Genomic DNA, 20,722 nt, shown 5'->3' with positions numbered 1-20,722 from the left:
TGCAGCGGAAAACTTGATTGTCATAAAATTCGGTGCTTGACACACACTGTTCACATGCTGACTGTTAGCATGCTAATGTTAGCATGCTAATGTTAGCATGCTAACCGGGCAACAGGTAGCATCTATGAAACACAATTTAATTTGATTTAATCTAACTTTCAAATTTGTTTTTGACACGTGCTAACTGTGAGCATGCTAACATTAGTATGCTACCTATAACGTGCTAACTGTAACCGCAAAAAAGTTAGCATGCTACCTTTTTTTAGACAAGTTTGCAGCGGAATACTTGATTGTCATATAAAATTTGGTGCGTGACACAAACTGTTCACATGCTGACTGTTAGCATGCTAATGTTAACATTATGTAACTTATTTTTATGGGCTTTCCTCTTTGTGATGTTAAGTTCCTGTTATACGCTGTTATACGGTATATGCCTTGAGCTCTTATTTTGAAAACGCTAAGATCGGAAGTGATGACATGTTGTAATGTAACCGAGGGTTTATAAATGTCGCCTATATTGTATAAAACTGCAAAATAACAAACACGGAGTAAAAAAAGAGTATTTTTCGGATGAAAAAAACTGCGATTTATAATCCGAAAAAGACGGTATCCCGTATTTTTCGGATTATAAATCGCAGTTTTTTTCATAGTTTGGCCGGGGGTGCGACTTATACTCAGGAGCGACTTATGTGTGAAATTATTAACACATTACCGTAAAATATCAAATAATATTATTTAGCTCATTCACGTAAGAGACTAGACGTATAAGATTTCATGGGATTTAGCGATTAGGAGTGACAGATTGTTTGGTAAACATATAGCATGTTCTATATGTTATAGTTATTTGAATGACTCTTACCATAATATGTTACGTTAACATACCAGGCACGTTCTCAGTTGGTTATTTATGCGTCATATAACGTACACTTATTCAGCCTGTTGTTCACTATTCTTTATTTATTTTAAATTGCCTTTCAAATGTCTATTCTTGGTGTTGGCTTTTATCAAATACATTTCCCCCAAAAATGCGATTTATACTCCAGTGCGACTTATATATGTTTTTTTCCTTCTTTATTATGCATTTTCGGCCGGTGCGACTTATACTCCGGAACGACTTATACTCCGAAAAATACGGTGAAAATAATTTCACTATTCCACTTTGTGTGATTCCATATCAACGTGCCGATTCTTCAAATGATTTGAATTGACATTTTAAATGTGTAAATTGGCAGGAACCTGCTTTTAGACAAACGTGACGATGATGACGATGAACATAAATCTTGACTGTTCATTTAGTTTGTTAAAAACGTGTTTTCTTTCTCTGCGTGCTCAGATGTTCCCGACAGGAAGTTGACGTCGAGCGAGGAGGAAGCAAAGCGCATCGCTGAGATGGGGAAGCCGGTCTTGGGGGAGCATTCCAAGATGGAGGTGATCATCGAAGAGTCGTACGAGTTTAAGGTGAGGAAGAGGAAGGTGCTTCATTTTGTGTTAATGAAGGTTGAGCAGCTGATGCCGCCTTGCATTGTGTTGTTTATTGTTATTATGCTATCATATTGTTATTGTATTGTGTTATGTTGTCATGAAATTGTCTTATTATGGCATTATCATGTGATATGATGTCATTGTGTTATCTAAATTGTCCTACTACAGTACTGTATTATCATGGTATCCAGGCATCATGGTATAGTCTTATTATGGTATCGTTTTGTAATGGTATGGTGATATGATGTTATTGTGTTACCGTGGAACTGTCCTAATACGGTACTGTGTTATTATGGTATCCAGGCATCTTGTTATCGTGGTATCATGTTATCATGGCATTGTGTTATCATGGTAATTTGTTATTAAGGTATTGTGTTATTATGTTATTGTAGTTTTGTGTAGTGGTGGTATTGTGTTATCATGTTGTGGTATTATGGTATTGTGTTATGGTAGTATAGTGCTACTGTGGTATCGTGTTATCATGGCATTTTGTTATCATGGTAATTTGTTATTAAGGTATTGTGTTATTATGATATCTTATCGTAGTTTTGTTTAGTGGTGGTATCATGTTATCATGGTATGGTATTGTGTTATGGTAGTATGGTGTTACGGTGGTATCGTGTTATCATGGCATTGTGTTATAGTACAATGTTATTATGGTATCGTGTTATGTTATGTATTGTGTTATTTTGGTATTGTGGTGTGATGGTATTGTAATATCGCGTTCTCATAGTAAAGTATTATACTAGTATTGTGTTATCAAGGTTTAGTGTGATTATGTTATTGTGCTGTTATCACATCATCATGGTATCATGTTATCATGGTATTGTGTTATTATTGCGTTATCGTGTAATCATTGTATTGTTATTATTGCGTTATCGTGTAATCATTGTATTGTTATTATTGCGTTATCGTGTAATCATTGTATTGTTATTATTGCGTTACAATGTGTTTTTTGTTATTATTGCATTATTGTGTTACTATGGTATTGTGTTATTATTGCGTTATCATGTTATTATTGCGTTATTGTGTTACCATGGTATTGTGTTATTATTGCGTTATCATGTTATTATTGCGTTATTGTGTTACTGTGGTATTGTGTGCTGTCGTTTTATTGTTTTGTCATGTTGTTGTGTTATCATGGTATTGTACTATTGTTGTATTGCATTAGTGTGTCATTGTGTTGTTGTTGTGTTTCTGCCACAGAGCACAGTGGACAAACTCATCAAGAAGACCAACCTGGCTCTGGTGGTGGGAACCAACTCTTGGAGGGAACAGTTCATGGAGGCCATCACTGTCAGTGCAGGTACTGGAAGATACTGGAAAATACTTTAAGATATTGGAAGATACTTAATGATACTGGAAGATACTTTAGGGTACTGAAAGATACTTTAGGGTACAGGAAGATACTTTAAATACTGGAAGATGCTTTAAGATACTGGAAGATACTTTGAAGATAATAGAAAATACTTTAGGATACTAGAAGATACTAGACGATACTTTAGGACACTGGAAGACACTTTAGGGTACTGGAAGATACTGTAAGATGCTCTAAGATACTGGAAGATGCTTTAAGATACTGGAAGATGCTTTAAGATACTGGAAGAAACTTTAGGATACTGGAAGATACTTTAAGATACCGGAGGATACTAGAAGATACTTTAGGATACTGTAAGATAAAGATACTTTAAGATACTGGAGGATGCTTTAAGACCCTGGAAGATACTTTAGGATACTGGAAGATACTTTAGGGTACTGGAAGATACTTTGAAGAAACTAGAAGATACTTTAGGATACTGGAAGATACTTTAGGATACTGGAATATACTTAAGGGTACTGGAAGATACTTTGAAGAAACTAGAAGATACTTTAGGATACTGGAAGATACTTTAGGATACTAGAATATACTTAAGGGTACTGGAAGATACTAAAAGATACTTTAGGATACTGGAAGATACTATAAGATGCTTTAAGATACTGGTAGATACTTTAGGGTACTGGAAGATACTTTAGGGTACTGAAAGATACTGGAAGATACTAGAAGATACTGTAAGATAAAGATACTTTAAGATACTGGAAGATGCTTTAAGATCTTGGAAGATACTTTAGGATACTGGAAGATACTTTAGGATACTGGAAGATACTTTAGGGTACTGGAAGACACTGGAAGATACTTTGAAGAAACTAGAAGATACTTTAAGATATTGGAAGATACTTTAGGGTACTGGAATATACTTAAGGGTACTGGAAGATACTTTGAAGATACTAGCAGATACGCTGGAAGATACTTTAAGATACTATAAGATGCCTTAAGATACTGGTAGATACTTTAGGATACTGGAAGATGCTTTGAGATTCTGGAAGATGCTTTAAGATACTGGAAGATACTTCAAAGATACTGGAAGATACTTTAGGATACTGGAAGATACTTTAATATACGGGATGTACTTTAAGATACAGGAACATACTTTATGATACAGGAAGGTACTTTAAGATAATGCAATATACTTTAAAATACTGGAAGGTAATTTTAAGTTACGGTAAGGTACTTTAAAATACTGGAAGATACTTTAGGGTACTGGAAGATACTTTAAGATACTTTGAAGATACTACAAAGTACTTTAGGATACTGGAAGATGCTTTAAGATACTGATACTACAAGATACTTTAGGATACTGGAAGATACTGTAAGATGCTTTAAGATACTGATACTACAAGATACTTTAGGATACTGGAAGATACTTTAAGATACTTTGAAGATACTACAAAGTACTTTAGGATACTGGAAGATACTTTAAGATACTGTAAGATGCTTTAAGATACTGATACTACAAGATACTTTAGGATACTGGAAGATACTTTAATATACTGGAAGATACTTTAGGGTACTGGAAGATACTTTAGGATACTGGAAGACACTTTAAGATACGGGACGTACTTTAAGATACAGGAAGGTACTTTAAGACAATGCAATATACTTTAAAATACTGGAAGGTACTTTTAAGTTACTGTAAGGTACTTTAAAATACTGGAAGTTAATTTAAGGTACTTTAAGATACAGGAAGGTACTTTAAAATACTAGAAGATACTACGAGGTACTTTTGGATACTGGAAGATGCTACAAGGTACTGGGAGAGGTACTTTAAGATACTGGAAGATACTTTAGGATCATGGAAGATACTTTAAGATACAGGAGGGTATTTTAAGATACTGGAATATACTTTTGCCCAGCAGGAATAAGACATTAAAACAACGTTGAGAACTTGTTGAATTAGCTCCTGACTTTCAGCAACTCAAACCTAACGTTGAAACAACATGCTTTTTGACTACTTTTAATCAATGTCAGGTTGTGACGTTGATTTGACCCTCGAAATTTGGTCATTTCCCAAACAACAACGTGGATCCAACGTTAGACATCCAGTTTACAAATACAACTATTTTGCAACGTTGTTTCAAAGTCAGTTTAAAAGGATGTGTATGTTTTGTGCCTGCTGGGAAGGTACTTGAAGATACAGGAGGGTACTTTAAGATACTGAGCGATACGGCAGAGATGCATGAAGTAACAATACATATATGAATGTTGTTGCGTCGACAGCTCTTCCTCCCAAGGAAGTCAAAGTCTGCTGTCCACTCCCAAGTTCTTTTAATGGCAAATAAGCTGATGTTAAATTGACCACCAAAAGCAGTAGTTGGTATTTCGTTGTTTATTGTCAAAGCTTTGGCAATAATGAGACCAATCCAGCACCCAAGCGTTCCCTAGCCCGGTCCAGATCGGTCTGCCTTCCTCTCACTCTTCCTGTGTCTTCCACCCTCTTGTTTTGTCTACCGCTTGCATTCCAGAAGCTCCAAGGCCTCAAACACACAGTCAACCTTTTACTAACCAGACAATTTGGAAAAGCACTAGCTGTTTTGTAATATGACTACGGAAGTAAAAAATAACACAAAATATGGATATATGGAAAATATCTCGTTCCATCAATGTATATGATGGAACTTCTATAAGGTAAGTGAGGTACATGCGATAGTTCAGTTAGACCTTCCTCAACCTTCAGATTGTTCAAATGTAGAATTTCCCCCATAGAGAATTTTGCAAATATACTGTAAATGATCTGTTCTAGTGTCAAACTGTGGCCATGATAAATGCCACACAATGTCACATTTGAACATTCAGTGTTCAAATGTGTCGCTGGCACATTCTAGTCCGCTAAAAAGCTAAAGAAAAAGTTAAAAAAATCAATCACATTATCATTAGCTGAAAATGTGACTTCATTTGTACTGAATAAGCTTTCATCACGGCCACAGTTTGACCCTGGAACAGATGATTCCTCTAGCCATCTACTATATGTGTGTTAAAAAATGGAGGTTGGCGAGCGTGGTCACATTCAAGTAATTTGGCTGTCTGACGCAGTACTTTGTGGTATTGTGTCCTGTGATACTTATCTGGTCTCTTTAGGTAGTGATCGGTACATGAGAGGATGTGTTCTTGCCTCTGATTGGCTGACATCTGCGTTAGAAGTCTTTTTTACAGTTTAGTCATGAAAGCTGCTGACTCACATCTCAGCCTCCAAAAAGAATCCTGCTTTGTCGCGAGAATCCTCTCGGACAGCAGAGCGCTCGTAGGGAGGAAGAAAAAGTCATCCACGGCGTCACGCACACCGCCGTCATCTCAGCTTCCTGCGGCCTGCAGCGCCACCGCTGCCATCGCGGCCGGCGTGTAGCGGCTGCGTGAAGGCCAGCGATTGTCACTCCCGCCATGAAATATTGAATGGAGTGGCACTCTGATTTTTTCATGAGGCACCCTGGGCTTGAAAAATGCATGCGGCTCTCGTGGCCTGACACTTGGAATAACGTCTTCTTCTTCCTGATTCTCCTCCACCTGAGGAGCTCCATCGCTGACACGCCTGGAGACGTCCTGACGGGACGCTGAGGAGATATTCCATCGCCTTGTCGTCTTTTTAGCACAACAGCTGGCTGAGAGTACAGAAAGTCTCATATCAGGCATTAAAACTAGAAAATGTAGGACACAAAGCCAAAGACCCTCTATACAACAGGAGCCCTCCTCTGTTTTTAAAGCCTTTACTGCAAAAACAATAGCCAAAGATTCTCTACACAACAGGAGCGCTCCTCTGTTTTTAAAGCCTTTACTGCAAAAACAATAGCCAAAGATTCTCTATACAACAGGAGCACTCCTGTGTTTTTAAAGCCTTTACTGCAAAAACACTAGCCAAAGATTCTCTATACGACAGGAGCGCTCCTCTGTTTTTAAAGCCTTTACTGCAAAAACACTAGCCAAAGATTCTCTATACAACAGGAGCGCTCCTCTGTTTTTAAAGCCTTTACTTCAAAAACACTAGCCAAAGATGCTCTCTACGACAGGAGTGCTGTGCTGTTTATAAAGCCCTGCTTCAAAGTTGCTATCCAAAGATCCTCTGTATGACAGGAGTGCTGTGCTCTTTTAAAGCCCTACTGCAAAAACACTAGCCAAAGATCCTCTATGCGACAGGAGCACTCTTCTGTTTTTAAAGCCTTTACTGCAAAAACGCTAGCCAAAGATCCTCTATACGACAGGAGTGCTGTGCTGTTTATATAGCCCTGCTTCAAAAATGCTAGACTAAGATCCTCTACATGACAGGAGCACTCTGCTGTTATTAAAACCCTACCGCGAACACATTACCAAAAGATCCTCTATGTGAAAGGATTGCTCTGCTGATTTTAAGGCCCTATTGCAAAAACTCTAGTCAAAGATCCTCTATACGACATGAACACTTGTTATTTAAGGCCCCACAACAAAAACGCTAGTCAAAGATCTTCTTATATCACAGGAGCGCTCTGCTATTATTAAAACCGGAGTGCAAAAACACTGCTGCTATTGAGGATCTACTCCAAAAATGCTAGCCAAAGATCCTCTGTATGACACGAGTGCTGTGCCGTTTTAAAAGCCCTACTGCAAAAACACTAGCCAAAGATCCTTAATGTGACAGGAGTGCTGTGTTTTTAAAGCTCGATGGCACAAACACTAGCCAAAGATCCTCTTTACGACAGGAGCGCTCTGTTGTTATTAAAACCCTACCGCAAAAACATTACCAAAAGATCCTCTGTGAAAGCAGTGCTCTTTTGTTTTTAAAGCCCTACTGCTAAAACTCTAGTCAAAGATCCTCTATGTGACATGAACACTCTTGTTATTTAAGCCCCACTACAAAAACTCTAGTCAAAGATCTTTTTATATCACAGGAGCGCTCTGCTATTATTAAAACCGGAGTGCAAAAACCCTAGTCAAAGATCCTCTATGTGACGGGAACACTGCTGCTATTGAGGATCTACTCCAAAAACGCTAGCCAAAGATCCTCTGTATGACACGAGTGCTGTGCTGTTTTAAAAGCCCTACTGCAAAAACACTAGCCAAAGATCCTTAATGTGACAGGAGTGCTGTGTTTTTAAAGCTCGATGGCACAAACACTAGCCAAAGATCCTCTTTACGACAGGAGCACTCTGTTGTTATTAAAACCCTACCGCAAAAACACTACCAAAAGATCCTCTGTGAAAGGAGTGCTCTTTTGTTTTTAAAGCCCTACTGCTAAAACTCTAGTCAAAGATCCTCTATGTGACATGAACACTCTTGTTATTTAAGCCCCACTACAAAAACTCTAGTCAAAGATCTTCTTATATCACAGGAGCGCTCTGCTATTATTAAAACCGGAGTGCAAAAACCCTAGTCAAAGATCCTCTATGTGACGGGAACACTGCTGCTATTGAGGATCTACTCCAAAAACGCTAGCCAAAGATCCTCTGTATGACAGAAGTGCTGTGCTGTTTTTAAAGCCTTTACTGCAAAAACGTTGCCCAAAGATCCTCTATATACACCGAAGCGCTCTGCTGTTTTAAAAGCCCTACTGCAAAAACACTAGCCAAAGATCCTTAATGTGACAGGAGTGCTGTGTTTTTAAAGCTCGATGGCGAAAACACTAACCAAAGATCCTCTATACAACAGGAGCGCTCTGTTGTTATTAAAACCCTACCGCAAAAACATTACCAAAAGATCCTCTGTGAAAGCAGTGCTCTGTTGTTTTTAAAGCCCTACTGCAAAAACTCTAGTCAAAGATCCTCTATGTGACATGTTATTTAAACTCCACTACAAATATGCTAGTCAAAGATCATCTTATATCAAAAGAGTGCTCTGCTATTATTAAAACAGGAGTGCAAAAACACTAGTCAAAGATCCTCTATGTGACGGGAACACTGCTGCTATTAAGGATCTACTACAAAAACGCTAGGTCAAAGATCCTCTATGCTGATATTTTTAAAGCCCTACTACAAAACGATGAGCCAAAGATCCTCTATTATGGCATACATTAATTGTAGTTGTTTGAGTACCATGTAACGGGTTTCTCCTCCACCAGATGAGGAAGAGGACGACGCGGGCGAGGAGCGTCTTCCGTCCTGCTTCGACTACGTCATGCACTTCCTGACGGTCTTCTGGAAGGTTCTGTTCGCCTGCGTGCCGCCCACCGACTACATGAACGGCTGGGCGTGCTTCGTGGTGTCCATCGTCATCATCGGCCTGCTGACGGCCGTCATCGGCGACCTGGCGTCTCACTTCGGCTGCACCATCGGCCTCAAGGACTCCGTCACCGCCGTGGTCTTCGTGGCGCTCGGGACGTCCGTCCCAGGTGAGGTCGACTTCCATCTTGTTTGTATATTTTACATCAGTAGTATAATCTGATCCGTGGTCCAACTGTTGCCATGGTGCAACGCGTTTCACCACAGTGCCATCTGCTGGACGTGCAGCGTCACTGCATGTATAAAAAAAAACACACAAATTAACTCTTAAGAAAAGTAAAGAGAAGTGTTCATGGAGTAATACTGACCTCTAGTGGCCTAAACAGGTACTGCTTTACCCTCTGGGGCACCCTTCATTGTTAAGTAGCCAGCTAGCCAGGAAGAAAAGTCCTCAGGATGTTAAGCGTGTATAAAACATTTTTGATTTATCTTTTTACTTTTTTGTTCAGCTCTCTTAATCAGTTTCAGTCCTAAATAAAAATAGCTGACATATTTTTTTTAACCCATTGAATTCCCATTTAAAGGCCTACTGAAATTAATTTTTTTTATTTAAATGGGAATAGCAGATCCATTCTATGTGTCATACTTGATCATTTTGCGATATTGCCATATTTTTGCTGAAAGGATTTAGTATAGAACAACGTCGATAAAGTTCGCAACTTTTGGTCTCTGATATAAAAAAAACTTGCCCCTACCGGAAGTAGCGTGACGTTGTCAGTTGTTCACTCCCTCATATTTTCCTATTGTTTTCAACGCAGCTAGAGCGATTCGGACCATTACCCCATTAATTTGAGCGAGGATGAGATTCGTGGACGAGGAACGTTAGAGTGACGGACTAGAATGCAGTGAAATACATATTTTTTTTCGCTCTGACCGTAACTTAGGTACAAGCTGGCTCATTGGATTCCACACTCTCTCCTTTTTCTATTGTGGATCACGGATTTGTATTTTAAACCACCTCGGATACTATATCCTCTTGAAAATGAGAGTCGAGAACGCGAAATGGACATTCAGTGCCTTTCATCTCCACGACAATACATCGGCGAAACGCTTTAGCTACGAGCTAACGTGATAGCATCGTGCTTTAACTGCATATAGAAACAAAAAAAAATAAACCCCTGACTGGAAGGATAGATAGAAAATCAACAATACTATTAAACCGTGGACATGTAAATACACGGTTAATGCTTTCCAGGCTGGCGAAGGTTAACAATGCTGTGCTAACGACGCCATTGAAGCTAACTTAGCAACCGGACCGCACAGAGCTATGCTAAAAACATTAGCTCTCCACCTACGCCAGCCAGCCCTCATCTGCTCATCAACACCCGTGCTCACCTGCGTTCCAGCGATCGGCGGAAGGACGAAGGACTTCACCCGATGCGTTTGGCGGCCCGGAGACGTAGGAAGTCAAGGTGAGGTCGCCGGCTAGCGCGTCTGCTCTCCAACAAAGTCCTCCTGGTTGCGTTGCTGTAGTCCGCTGCTAATACACCGATCCCACCTACAACTGCCTTCTTTGCAGCCTTCATTGTTCATTAAACAAATTGCAAAAGATGTCCAGAATACTGTGGAATTATGAAATGAAAACAGAGCTTTTTGTATAGGATTCTACGGGGTACCATAACTTCCGTTAAACTGACTACGTCACGCGCATACGTCATCATACCGCGACGTTTCAGCCGGATATTTCCCGGGAAATTTTAAATGTCACTTTATAAGTTAACCCGGCCGTATTGGCATGTGTTGCAATGTTAAGATTTCATCATTGATATATAAACTATCAGACTGCGTGGTCGGTAGTAGTGGGTTTCAGTAGGCCTTTATCTAATTATGTCAGTCTTCTATTTTGACCAACTATTTTAACTAAAAATTAATTATTCATCCATTTCCTACCGCGTGTTTCCCTCATACTTGCCAACCCTCCCGATTTTTCCGGTAAACTCCCGAATTTCAGTGCCCCTCCTGAAAATCATTCTCCCGATTTTCACCCGGACAACAATATTAAGGGAGTGCCGTGATGGCACCGCCTTTAGCGTCCTCTACAACCTGTCGACGCGTCCGCTTTTTCACCATACAAACAGCGTGCCGGCCCAGTCACATGTTGTATGCGGCTTCTGCATACACACGAAAGTGACTGCAAGACATTCTTGATCAACAACCATACAGGTCACACTGAGGGTGGCCGCATAAACAACTTTAACACTGTTACAAATATGCGCCACACTGTGAACCCACACCAAACAAGAATGACAAACACATTTCGGGAAAACATCCGCACCGTAACACAACATAAACACAACAGAACAAATACCCAGAATCCCTTGCATCCTTAACTCTTCCGGACTACAATATACACCCCGCTACCACCAAACCCCTTTTGGGGTACAACGCTTCAAAATTAGTTGGAATAATAATCTTATGTAGCCCTTAACAGTTATTGTATGGATAACTCTTTTTTTGCACATTTTTCAAGATTAAAAAATGACATATTTAGGTCGAAATGGGTATTCAAATGGTTACAATTATATATTAAATTATTTTTACGTTCTAGCGGTCCTTAACTGGGCTAAAATAATTTCCCCAATGTATCGATGATATATGGGACAATTTAAAACAAAAATATTACAATTGAGGTAGAAATCATTCCATCCGGATTAGCAACAGATTCAAATTTATGGCCAAAAAATATGGAGAAAAAAAATTGTTTTTGAGGTAAAAAGATTTGTGACGAAATAAGAAATTATTTGAAACAAAAAACAAAACAATTTATAACAAAAAAAAAAGATTGTAACGAAAAAAATAAATATATGGATTTAAATTAAAAACATTTTTGTTACAAATGTTTGGGGTTTCAATTCTTGTTTGGTTACGACTCTTGTGGGCGTGACCTAGTCTCATACTTGCCAACCCTCCCGGATTTACCGGGAGACTCCCGGGATTCAGCGCCTCTCCCGAAAACCTCCCGGAAGAAATTTTCTCCCGAAAATCTCCCGGAATTCAGCCGGAGCTGGAGGCCATGCCCCCTCCAGCTCCGTGCGGACCTGAGTGGGGACAGCGGCGACAGTCTGTTTTCACGTCCACTTTCCCACGATATAAACAGCGTGCCTGCCCAATCACGTTATAACTGTAGAATGATCGAGGGGGAGTTCTTGGTTTCTTATGTGGGTTTATTGTTAGGCAGTTTCATCAACGTCCTCCAAGCGCGGTAACAACACACAACAGCAGCAGTCACGTTTTCGTCTACCGTAAAGCAGTTCGTCTGCCGTAAACAGCAATGTTGTGACACTCTTAAACAGGACAATACTGCCATCTACTGGATAGCCTCCCGAACACTGAAATTCAAGTATTTCTTTTATTTATATGTATAATAAAATAAACATATATATATATATATATATATATATATATATATATATATATATATATATATATATATATATATATAGCTAGAATTCACTGAAAGTCAAGTATTTCATACATATACATATATATATATATATATATATATGTATATATATATATATATATATATATATGAAATACTGGAGTTGGTGAATTCTAGCTGTAAATATACTCCTCCCCTCTTAACCACGCCCCCTACCACACCCCCGACCACGCCCCACCCCCCAGAATCGGAGGTCTCAAGGTTGGCAAGTATGCCTAGTCTGAACAATTGGTTAGAAGCCTTTTTATTGGTCAGTGTCGCCCACCTCTCCCTTGTCTTCTTTTATTCCCCTCCAAATATGTTAAAGGCAGAGATATCAACAGTCACGCCCATATATGGTCACGTCATCATCCGAGACTGACCAATGAAAATGCTTCTGACATGTTGTTCAATGAAGATTGACTTCAAGATTGAAGTTGCGTTGCAAACAAAACTTTTTTTATTTTAAATATAAATATTTTTTGTTTTGCAAATCTTTTTGTTAGCATTCTAGCATGTTAGCTTTTTTGCAAATTTTGCACCACAGGGTTCAATATTTGACTTGATGAATGATACCTCATATTTTTTTATTTCTTTATTATGAGCATTTCAGTTGGGCTTTAGCTCTTCAGCATTCATACAAAATTTTGAAAAAAAATCTAAATATTGTAACCATTTTGAAGGTGAAAACTACCAAAATGGCCCCCGCACTCTTTGACTTGTCAGTCTGTGGCCCTCAATGGAAAAAGTTTGGGCACCCCTGCTCTCTGGGTTAATATAAGTAGCGTATTTGTGCTATAGCAATTCCTGCTCTATGGTTATCGTCACACTTCACAGGTCCTATAATGGTTGTCTGCGAGTGTGAGGTTTTTGAGGCTTGCTGTAACGGCCGCCAATCTTCTGTCCACAGACACGTTCGCCAGCAAGGTGGCGGCGGTCCAGGACACGTACGCCGACGCCTCCATCGGAAACGTGACGGGCAGCAACGCGGTCAACGTGTTCCTGGGCATCGGCCTGGCGTGGTCGGTGGCCGCCATCTACTGGTACAGCAAAGGCAAGCCCTTCGTGGTGCACGCCGGCTCGCTGGCCTTCTCCGTCACGCTCTTCACTATCTTCGCCTTCCTGGCCGTGTCGGTGCTGCTGTACCGGCGCCGCGCCCACATTGGGGGGGAGCTGGGGGGCCCGCGCGGGCACAGACTGGCCACCTCGGGCTTCTTCTTCAGCCTGTGGTTCCTCTACATCCTCTTCTGCAGCCTGGAGGCCTACTGTCATATAGACGGCTTCTAGACGCCACACTGCCGGGAGGAGGCGTGTCCTGCGTGGGGGCGTGTCCTGCTCGCCCCACAGCTGCGATGGAGCCCCCAGAAGATGCCAAGAGTGAGACCACACGGAGAGAGTCTATATTTTTCTCGACATCTTGACCACAGCCACTTTTTTTAACAAAAGTATTTTGGGGATAAAAATGCAAAAAAGGAACTAACCAAAAAAAAAAACACCGTTTTCTGACCAACGTTGTGGGATGCTACACAACGTTGTGGGATTGACTTGTAGTATTTTTATTTTTATTTTACTTGATGTTTTCGCTGCAGAAACATCACCACAGAAGAGGACAGTTCACCCTGCACTCTGTATTATATATCTATATCATCATATATTCACGTACTTTATGTATTTTATTTTTCAAATGTACTCACCTAATGCTTCTTCTACACAAAAGAGACAGGAGAGGATCAGACTACTTCCTGGAAAATCCCTCCCCATAATTCTGCTCTCACTCCACTTTTCAATCACAAAGTATTGATAATAACGCGTTATAAATAAGTAAATAACACATTCAGAAGTATTTTTCTACTTCCATGCACTTTTGCCGTTGAGAGATCTATTTATGGAGTCGTGTTTCCCTCTCGGTGAACCGCAGCTCCCCTGGTGCCGGCAGCACTCGTGCACTCTGTCACCGCCGCCATGTCGGACTGTACAAAATACCTTGCTACTAAGTTGTGTTGCCAGATGTTTACACAAAAATGTTGCTTTTTTTTTCTTGTCTTACTTTTAAAAATGAAGGCTGCATTCATTTTTCCTGCCACTTGGGGCAGCAAACACTGAAAATAATGTTTTAGCGACGTCATTTCAAGCGTTTCTTCCTAAATATTGGGATGGAATATGAATTTCACAGTTCATCTAATTACCTTACAATGCCAAATGAAAACTGACTTCAACAGTAAATGCAATAACCGCATTGAAATGTGTTTACTTTTGAGCGTTAAAGTCTCTCACCATGCAGGCAAAACACTTGTTTTAGCGCCCTTGCTGAAATAATATTCATAATGATAATTTTAGTTTCAGTTTAGTTACTTTGAGCCTGAACAATACAACTCTGTCAAGAATTTATTGTTTGGAAGTCAAACATTTCAACAATCTTGTTTAGCATTCCAGCTAGCAGCTAGCTGTGTGAAGTTGCCCGCCGCCCCTTATTATTGCAATTTTGAAATCAGTTTTTTGTTTATTTCATTGAGATGTTATTATTCATAACCAGCCACCGTCAAAATCTCCACAAACTTGACCAATTTGTTTGTGCTGCATTTACCTATAATAGTTTTTAAAGTTAATATTCATACACAACTCCCGCCCACCTTTTCAAAACCTCCCCAAACTTGGCCTAAAAGTTTGTGCTGCAAAAAGAATTGTGTTACTATTATAATTTTTATGGTATTAACGTTTAATAGTTATGTATTTAATGTGTTATTGTTCATAACAAGCCCCCAATTATGCCAATATCTCACTAAACTTAGTCCCATTCGTTTGTGCTGAAAAAAAAAAAGTCTAACTATTATAGTTTTTATGTTAATGAGGTGCTATTATTCATAACCAGCCCCACCTCAATCCTTCCCATTTATGGCAAAATCTGCCCAAACGTTTGTGCTACTTATGTGCTACAACAATTTTTTTGTCCAACTATCATAGTTTTTGTGTTTATAATATGTTGATATTCATAACGAGTCCCCCAACGTCGTCAAAACCAAAGGTGTCCCATTCGATTGTGCTTAAAAATGTTTTGTTTAACTATAGTAATTTTTCTGTTATTCACATTTTATTAGTAATAACCCGCCCACCACCACCTTGTTAAAATCTCCCCTAATGTTTCCCATTCGTTTTTGCTGCAAAAATGTTTTTTGTCTATTTTATTTTTTATACTATTGAGATATTATTATTCGTAACTAGCCCCCATCTTGACAAAATCTTCCCAAACTTGTGCCAAACGTTTGTGCTGGTCTATGCTGAAATTATACTATATTGTTTACGTTATTAACGTTTTATATATTTTTATGTTATTAATGTGTAATTGTTCATAACCAGCCCCCACCACCACCACGTCAAAATCTGTGTAACTATTATAATTTTTGTTTTATAACGATTTTTTAATCATAACCAACCACCCACCCACCACTAATTTGGTTAAAATCTTCCCAAACGTTTGTGCTGGTTTTGTACTGCAAACATTTTTGTTTAACTGTTCTAATTTTTATGTGAACATTTTATAGTTGTTTATTTTCCTAACGTTACATGATTCGTAACCAGCGTCCTCACCTTGTCAAAATCTCATCCAAACTTGTCCTATTCGTTTGTGCTGCAAAAACGTTTTTTGTCTGTTATATTTGAAGTTAAAGTACCACTGATAGTCACGCACACACTAGGTGTGGGGAAATTACTCTCTGCATTTGACCCATCCCCTTGTTCCACCCCCTGGGAGGTGAGGGGAGCAGTGAGCAGCAGCGGTGGCCGTGCTCGGGAATCATTTTTGTTATGTTATTGAAATGTTATTATTCATAACCAGCCGCCATCTTGACACAATCTTCACAAACTTGTGCCAAACGTTTGTGCAGGTCTGTGCTGAAATTATATTGTCTACGTTAACGTTTTATAGTTTTTATGTTATTGTTCACCACCACCATGTCAAAATCTCCCCAAACGTCTTCCATTCGTTTGTGCTGCATTTTTTGTGTAACTGTTATAATTTTGGTTATTAACGTTTTATTATTCATAACCAACAGCCACTCACCAATTTGGTCAAAATCTTCCCAAACTTGTACCAAACGTTTGTGCTACATTTGTGCTGCAAACATTTGTGTTTAACTGTTCTATTTTTTATGGGAACATTCTATAGTTATTTATTTTCCTAACATTATATGATTCATAACCAGCGTCCTCACCTTGTCAAAATCTCATCCAAACGTGTCCTATTCGTTTGTGCTGCAAACAGTTTTTGTCTAGCTATTATAGAATAGAATAGAATAGAATAGAATAGAATGGACTTTAATGTCATTATATTTGCATATAACGAGATTAAGGACTCTATCCTAAGGTGCGGTAGTGGAAACAAATATGGGATCAAAATTAATTACACAAGAAGTAATAAAGATAAAAAAATAAGAATTGAAATAAACAGACTACTATCCAATAAAATAATAAGCAATCCTGTACAATATACAAAACAATATACAAAATATTGTACAATATACAGAACAAGACAAGAGTACCGTAGTAATAACAATTGTCGGATGTATTGCACTCGAAGGGTAATATTGCACAGTAGGGTATTAGGGTAGGATATTGCAGTGTTTTTCAACCACTGTGAGATACAGTCTGGTGTGCCGTGGGAGATTATCTAATTTCACCTATTTGGGGTAAAAAATATTTTTTGCAAACCAGTAATTATAGTCTGCAAATGATGGGTTGTTGTTGAATGTCTGTGCTGTCTAGAGCTCGGCAGAGTAACCGTGTAATACTCTTCCATATCAGTAGGTGGCAGCCGGTAGCTAATTGCTTTGTAGATGTCGGAAACAGCGGGAGGCAGCGTGCAAGTAAAAAGGTATCTAATGCTTAAACCAAAAATAAACAAAAGGTGAGTACCCCTAAGAAAAAGCATTGGAGCTTAGGGAAGGCTATGCAGAACGAAACCAAAACTGAACTGGCTACAAAAGTAAACAAAAACAAAATGCGGGACGACAGCAAAGACTTACTGTGGAGCAAAGACGGCATCCACAATGTACATCCGAACATGACATGACAATCAACAATGTCCCCACAAAGAAAGATAAAAACAACTGAAATATTCTTGATTGCTAAAACAAAGTAGATGCGGGAAATATCGCTCAAAGGAAGACATGAAACTGCTACAGGAAAATACCAAAAAAAGAGAAAAAGCCACCAAAATAGGAGCGCGAGACAAGAAGTAAAACACTACACACAGGAAAACAGCAAAAAACTCAAAATAAGTCAGGGTGTGATGTGACAGGTAGTGACAGTACACCTACTTTGAGACAAGAGCTATAGTGATGCATGCTTGGTTATGCTTTAAAGTCATATCCAACAATCGCGACAACGACTTTTTACTGTCAACTGAGTTTCGTTTTTTAATGATTTCTGCTGGTGGTGTGCCTCCGCATTTTTTCAACGCAGAAAATGTGCCTTGGCTCAAAAAAGGTTGAAAAACACTGGGATATTGTATAAGTATTAGGGTAGGATAGTGTATAGTTTTATGTTATAGGGCTGGTTATGAGTAATACCACTATAAAACGTTTATAACATCAAAAACTTTTAATAGTTGGGACAAAAAAAATGCACAAATCAACACAAACGTTTGGGACAACTTTGAGGAGATTTTGACAAAGCTGGTTAGGAATTATGAAACGTTATTAACATCCATTTTCTACCGCTTGTCCCTTTTGGGGGGGGGGGTGTGCTGGAGCCCATCTCAGCTGCATTAAAAACTATAATAGCTTGACAAAAAAAAGTGTAGCACAAACGTTTTGGACAAGTGTGGGGAGATTTTGACACAGTGGGGCGGTGGATGACGTCATTAGTCAGTAAATGTATTTTTTAATAACTTTAAAAAAAAACGTAAGAGCACAAGCGAATATTTATACATCACAAACCCTCACAATATAATAGCAGTGTTTTTTTTAATATTTGTAATTATAAAAGGGGCCAACTTCACACAGGTCGATGTCTCCGTTAGCTTCCATGCTAAGGAAGTATAAATAGTGCAGTGTCACTTTCTAGCAGAAGTATCTCTTACCTTCTTTTTAGCGTAACAGCGTGGCCATACATGACTTTTACTTCTCACCTGAATTCCAACGTGCAGACTTTTGAGAACGTTTCTTGTCATAACTGGCTCTTATTTGTCGAAACAAGCGCTTGCTAGCAGTATTTCTTTACTTGTTGATTGCGCGCCATCTGCCGGACTCTCCTCTTCTTCCGGTCTGGTTGAGACACCCTCCAAAACCTAATGTACATAATCATAATCATCGCAACATAACCCATACGTTTGATTTGAGCAACAATGCTACTTACACTCAACGTTTGACTTCCTCTGTTTTCTTTTCAGAGTTAGTCGTGTTGTGGTATGACGTTTAGTTTTTATCTACCTGCCAGGATATGTGAGGCTGTTACATGACGTCATAAAGTGGGTGTGTTCAAAGTGCCTCCCAGGGGGCCATTTGCAGCCCGCAGCCAGCCTAACGTTCTACAAAATAAAAGAAGACAAACTAAACGGGGGGAAAAGGGGCAAAAGTGTAACGTAAGGATGTGAAATTTTAACAATCATGCTAAAATACAAGCAGTTTTTTTCTTGAAATGAAAATACGTTTTAGCTTTTTTCAAAGTTTGGACACTCAAACTTAAATTTATTCCAAATTCAACATAAGTTACATGACTTCAACAAGCTGCTTCTCTTCCTCCTGGACTTTGTGACAATGACCTTCTTTATTCTTGCTTTTATAACACATTTGAAACATGAATATTTTCCTGAACTGCGATCAGAAGTCCAACATCAAAGGACAAAACAAAGCTTTTCCCAAAATGTTTTTTTTTCTTCTTCTACTGTGGAAATAAAAACCTGCTTTCTGGTTCACAAGAAACACGTTGAGTCGTTTTTGCATTGCTAAAAATGTTTGGCCAAAGAAGATTTAAATACATTTTCTGATTATATTTTGCTGTGTTTTATCAGTGGTCCCCAACCACCGGGCCGCGGCCCGGTACCGGTCCGTGGATCGATTGGTACCGGGCCGCACAAGAAATTTAAAAAAATAAATAAATTTAAAAAATATATATATATATATTTCTATTTTATTTTATTAAATCAACATAGAAAACACAAGATATACTTACAATTAGTGCACCAACCCAAAAAACCTCCCTCCCCCATTTATACTCATTCACACTCATTCGCACAAAAGGGTTGTTTCTTTCTGTTATTAATATTTTTGGTTCCTACATTATATATCAATATAGATCAATACAGTGTGCAGGGATACAGTCCGTAAGCACACATGATTGTATTTTGTTATGACCAAAAATACATATAAATAAATAAATAAATTTAAAAAATACCATACGTATTTTATTATGACAAAAAAAATATATAAATAAAAAAAAATAATTAAAAATCCCCCCCCAAAAATGTTTTCCAGCGTTGACCAGTCCGCAGTTACAAAAAGGTTGGGGACCACTGTTCTACATCATATATTTGTCAGGATGTGACAAAACACATGAATATTTAAATAGAAGAAGACTTTTGTATTAAGTATATTTTCGGGATGTAACGATATTAAAATGTTATATCATGGTTACACCCCTACCTCTGCCCCTGGCTGTTATCTATCACTCCACTGGGCCCTATTCTGACTTTATCAGCAAATTCTCAGAGTTTGTTGCTGATCTAGTGACGCACGCAGATAATATAATTATAATGGGTGATTAATATAATTATAATGGCCGATTTTAATGTACATATGAATAGCCCATCAGACCCTCCGTGCGTGGCACTCCAGACTATAATTACTCCCTAATTATAAATGAACCCACACATCACAACAATAGATTGAGTCCTTGTCTAGGGTGTCACCTCCTCTAAAGTTTTGGTACTCTCGTAAAAGTAAAGTAATGTAAGATCACTACCTTATAAAATTCGAAGTTCTGACTCATCGTCAACAAGCTACTAATAACATTAATGCTGCTACAACTCTTGCTGACCGACTGCCCTCGGGAATGGCACCATTCCCAAATTATGTGGGCTCTATCGATAACCTCACTAACAACTTTAACGATGCCCTTAAAAAGGCGTACCCCCTGGTTCACAGAAAAAAACAGAGCTCTTAAACTATCATGTAGAAAGCTGGAATGCAAATGGCGTGCAACTGAACTGAGGTTTTTCATCCAGCATGGAGTGATAGTTTAAAAACGTATAAACCTATAAAAATTACT

At 38.8% G+C, this 20,722-nt stretch overlaps 1 protein-coding gene across 9 annotated transcripts in view; it reads left to right on the top strand.

Moving 5' to 3' along the window:
- The window catches only part of slc8a3 (solute carrier family 8 member 3), a 162,384-nt gene extending 143,019 nt beyond the window's left edge, over window positions 1–19,365 (top strand). For all 9 annotated transcript variants that reach the window (XM_062041271.1, XM_062041270.1, XM_062041269.1 and 6 more), the window contains 4 exons: window positions 1,334–1,458; window positions 2,689–2,788; window positions 8,880–9,149; window positions 13,371–19,365. In XM_062041271.1, coding sequence (XP_061897255.1) covers window positions 1,334–1,458; window positions 2,689–2,788; window positions 8,880–9,149; window positions 13,371–13,747 — 872 coding nt within the window. In that variant the 3' untranslated portion in view covers window positions 13,748–19,365. The remainder of the gene's footprint in view (window positions 1–1,333; window positions 1,459–2,688; window positions 2,789–8,879; window positions 9,150–13,370) is intronic.
- Window positions 19,366–20,722: the final 1,357 nt, after the last annotated feature.

Source organism: Entelurus aequoreus, linkage group LG03, assembly GCF_033978785.1.
Source record: "Entelurus aequoreus isolate RoL-2023_Sb linkage group LG03, RoL_Eaeq_v1.1, whole genome shotgun sequence".
NCBI lineage: Eukaryota > Metazoa > Chordata > Actinopteri > Syngnathiformes > Syngnathidae > Entelurus > Entelurus aequoreus.
The sequence above is the reverse complement of the archived record's forward strand: the minus strand, read 5'-3'. Positions and strand labels throughout refer to the sequence as shown.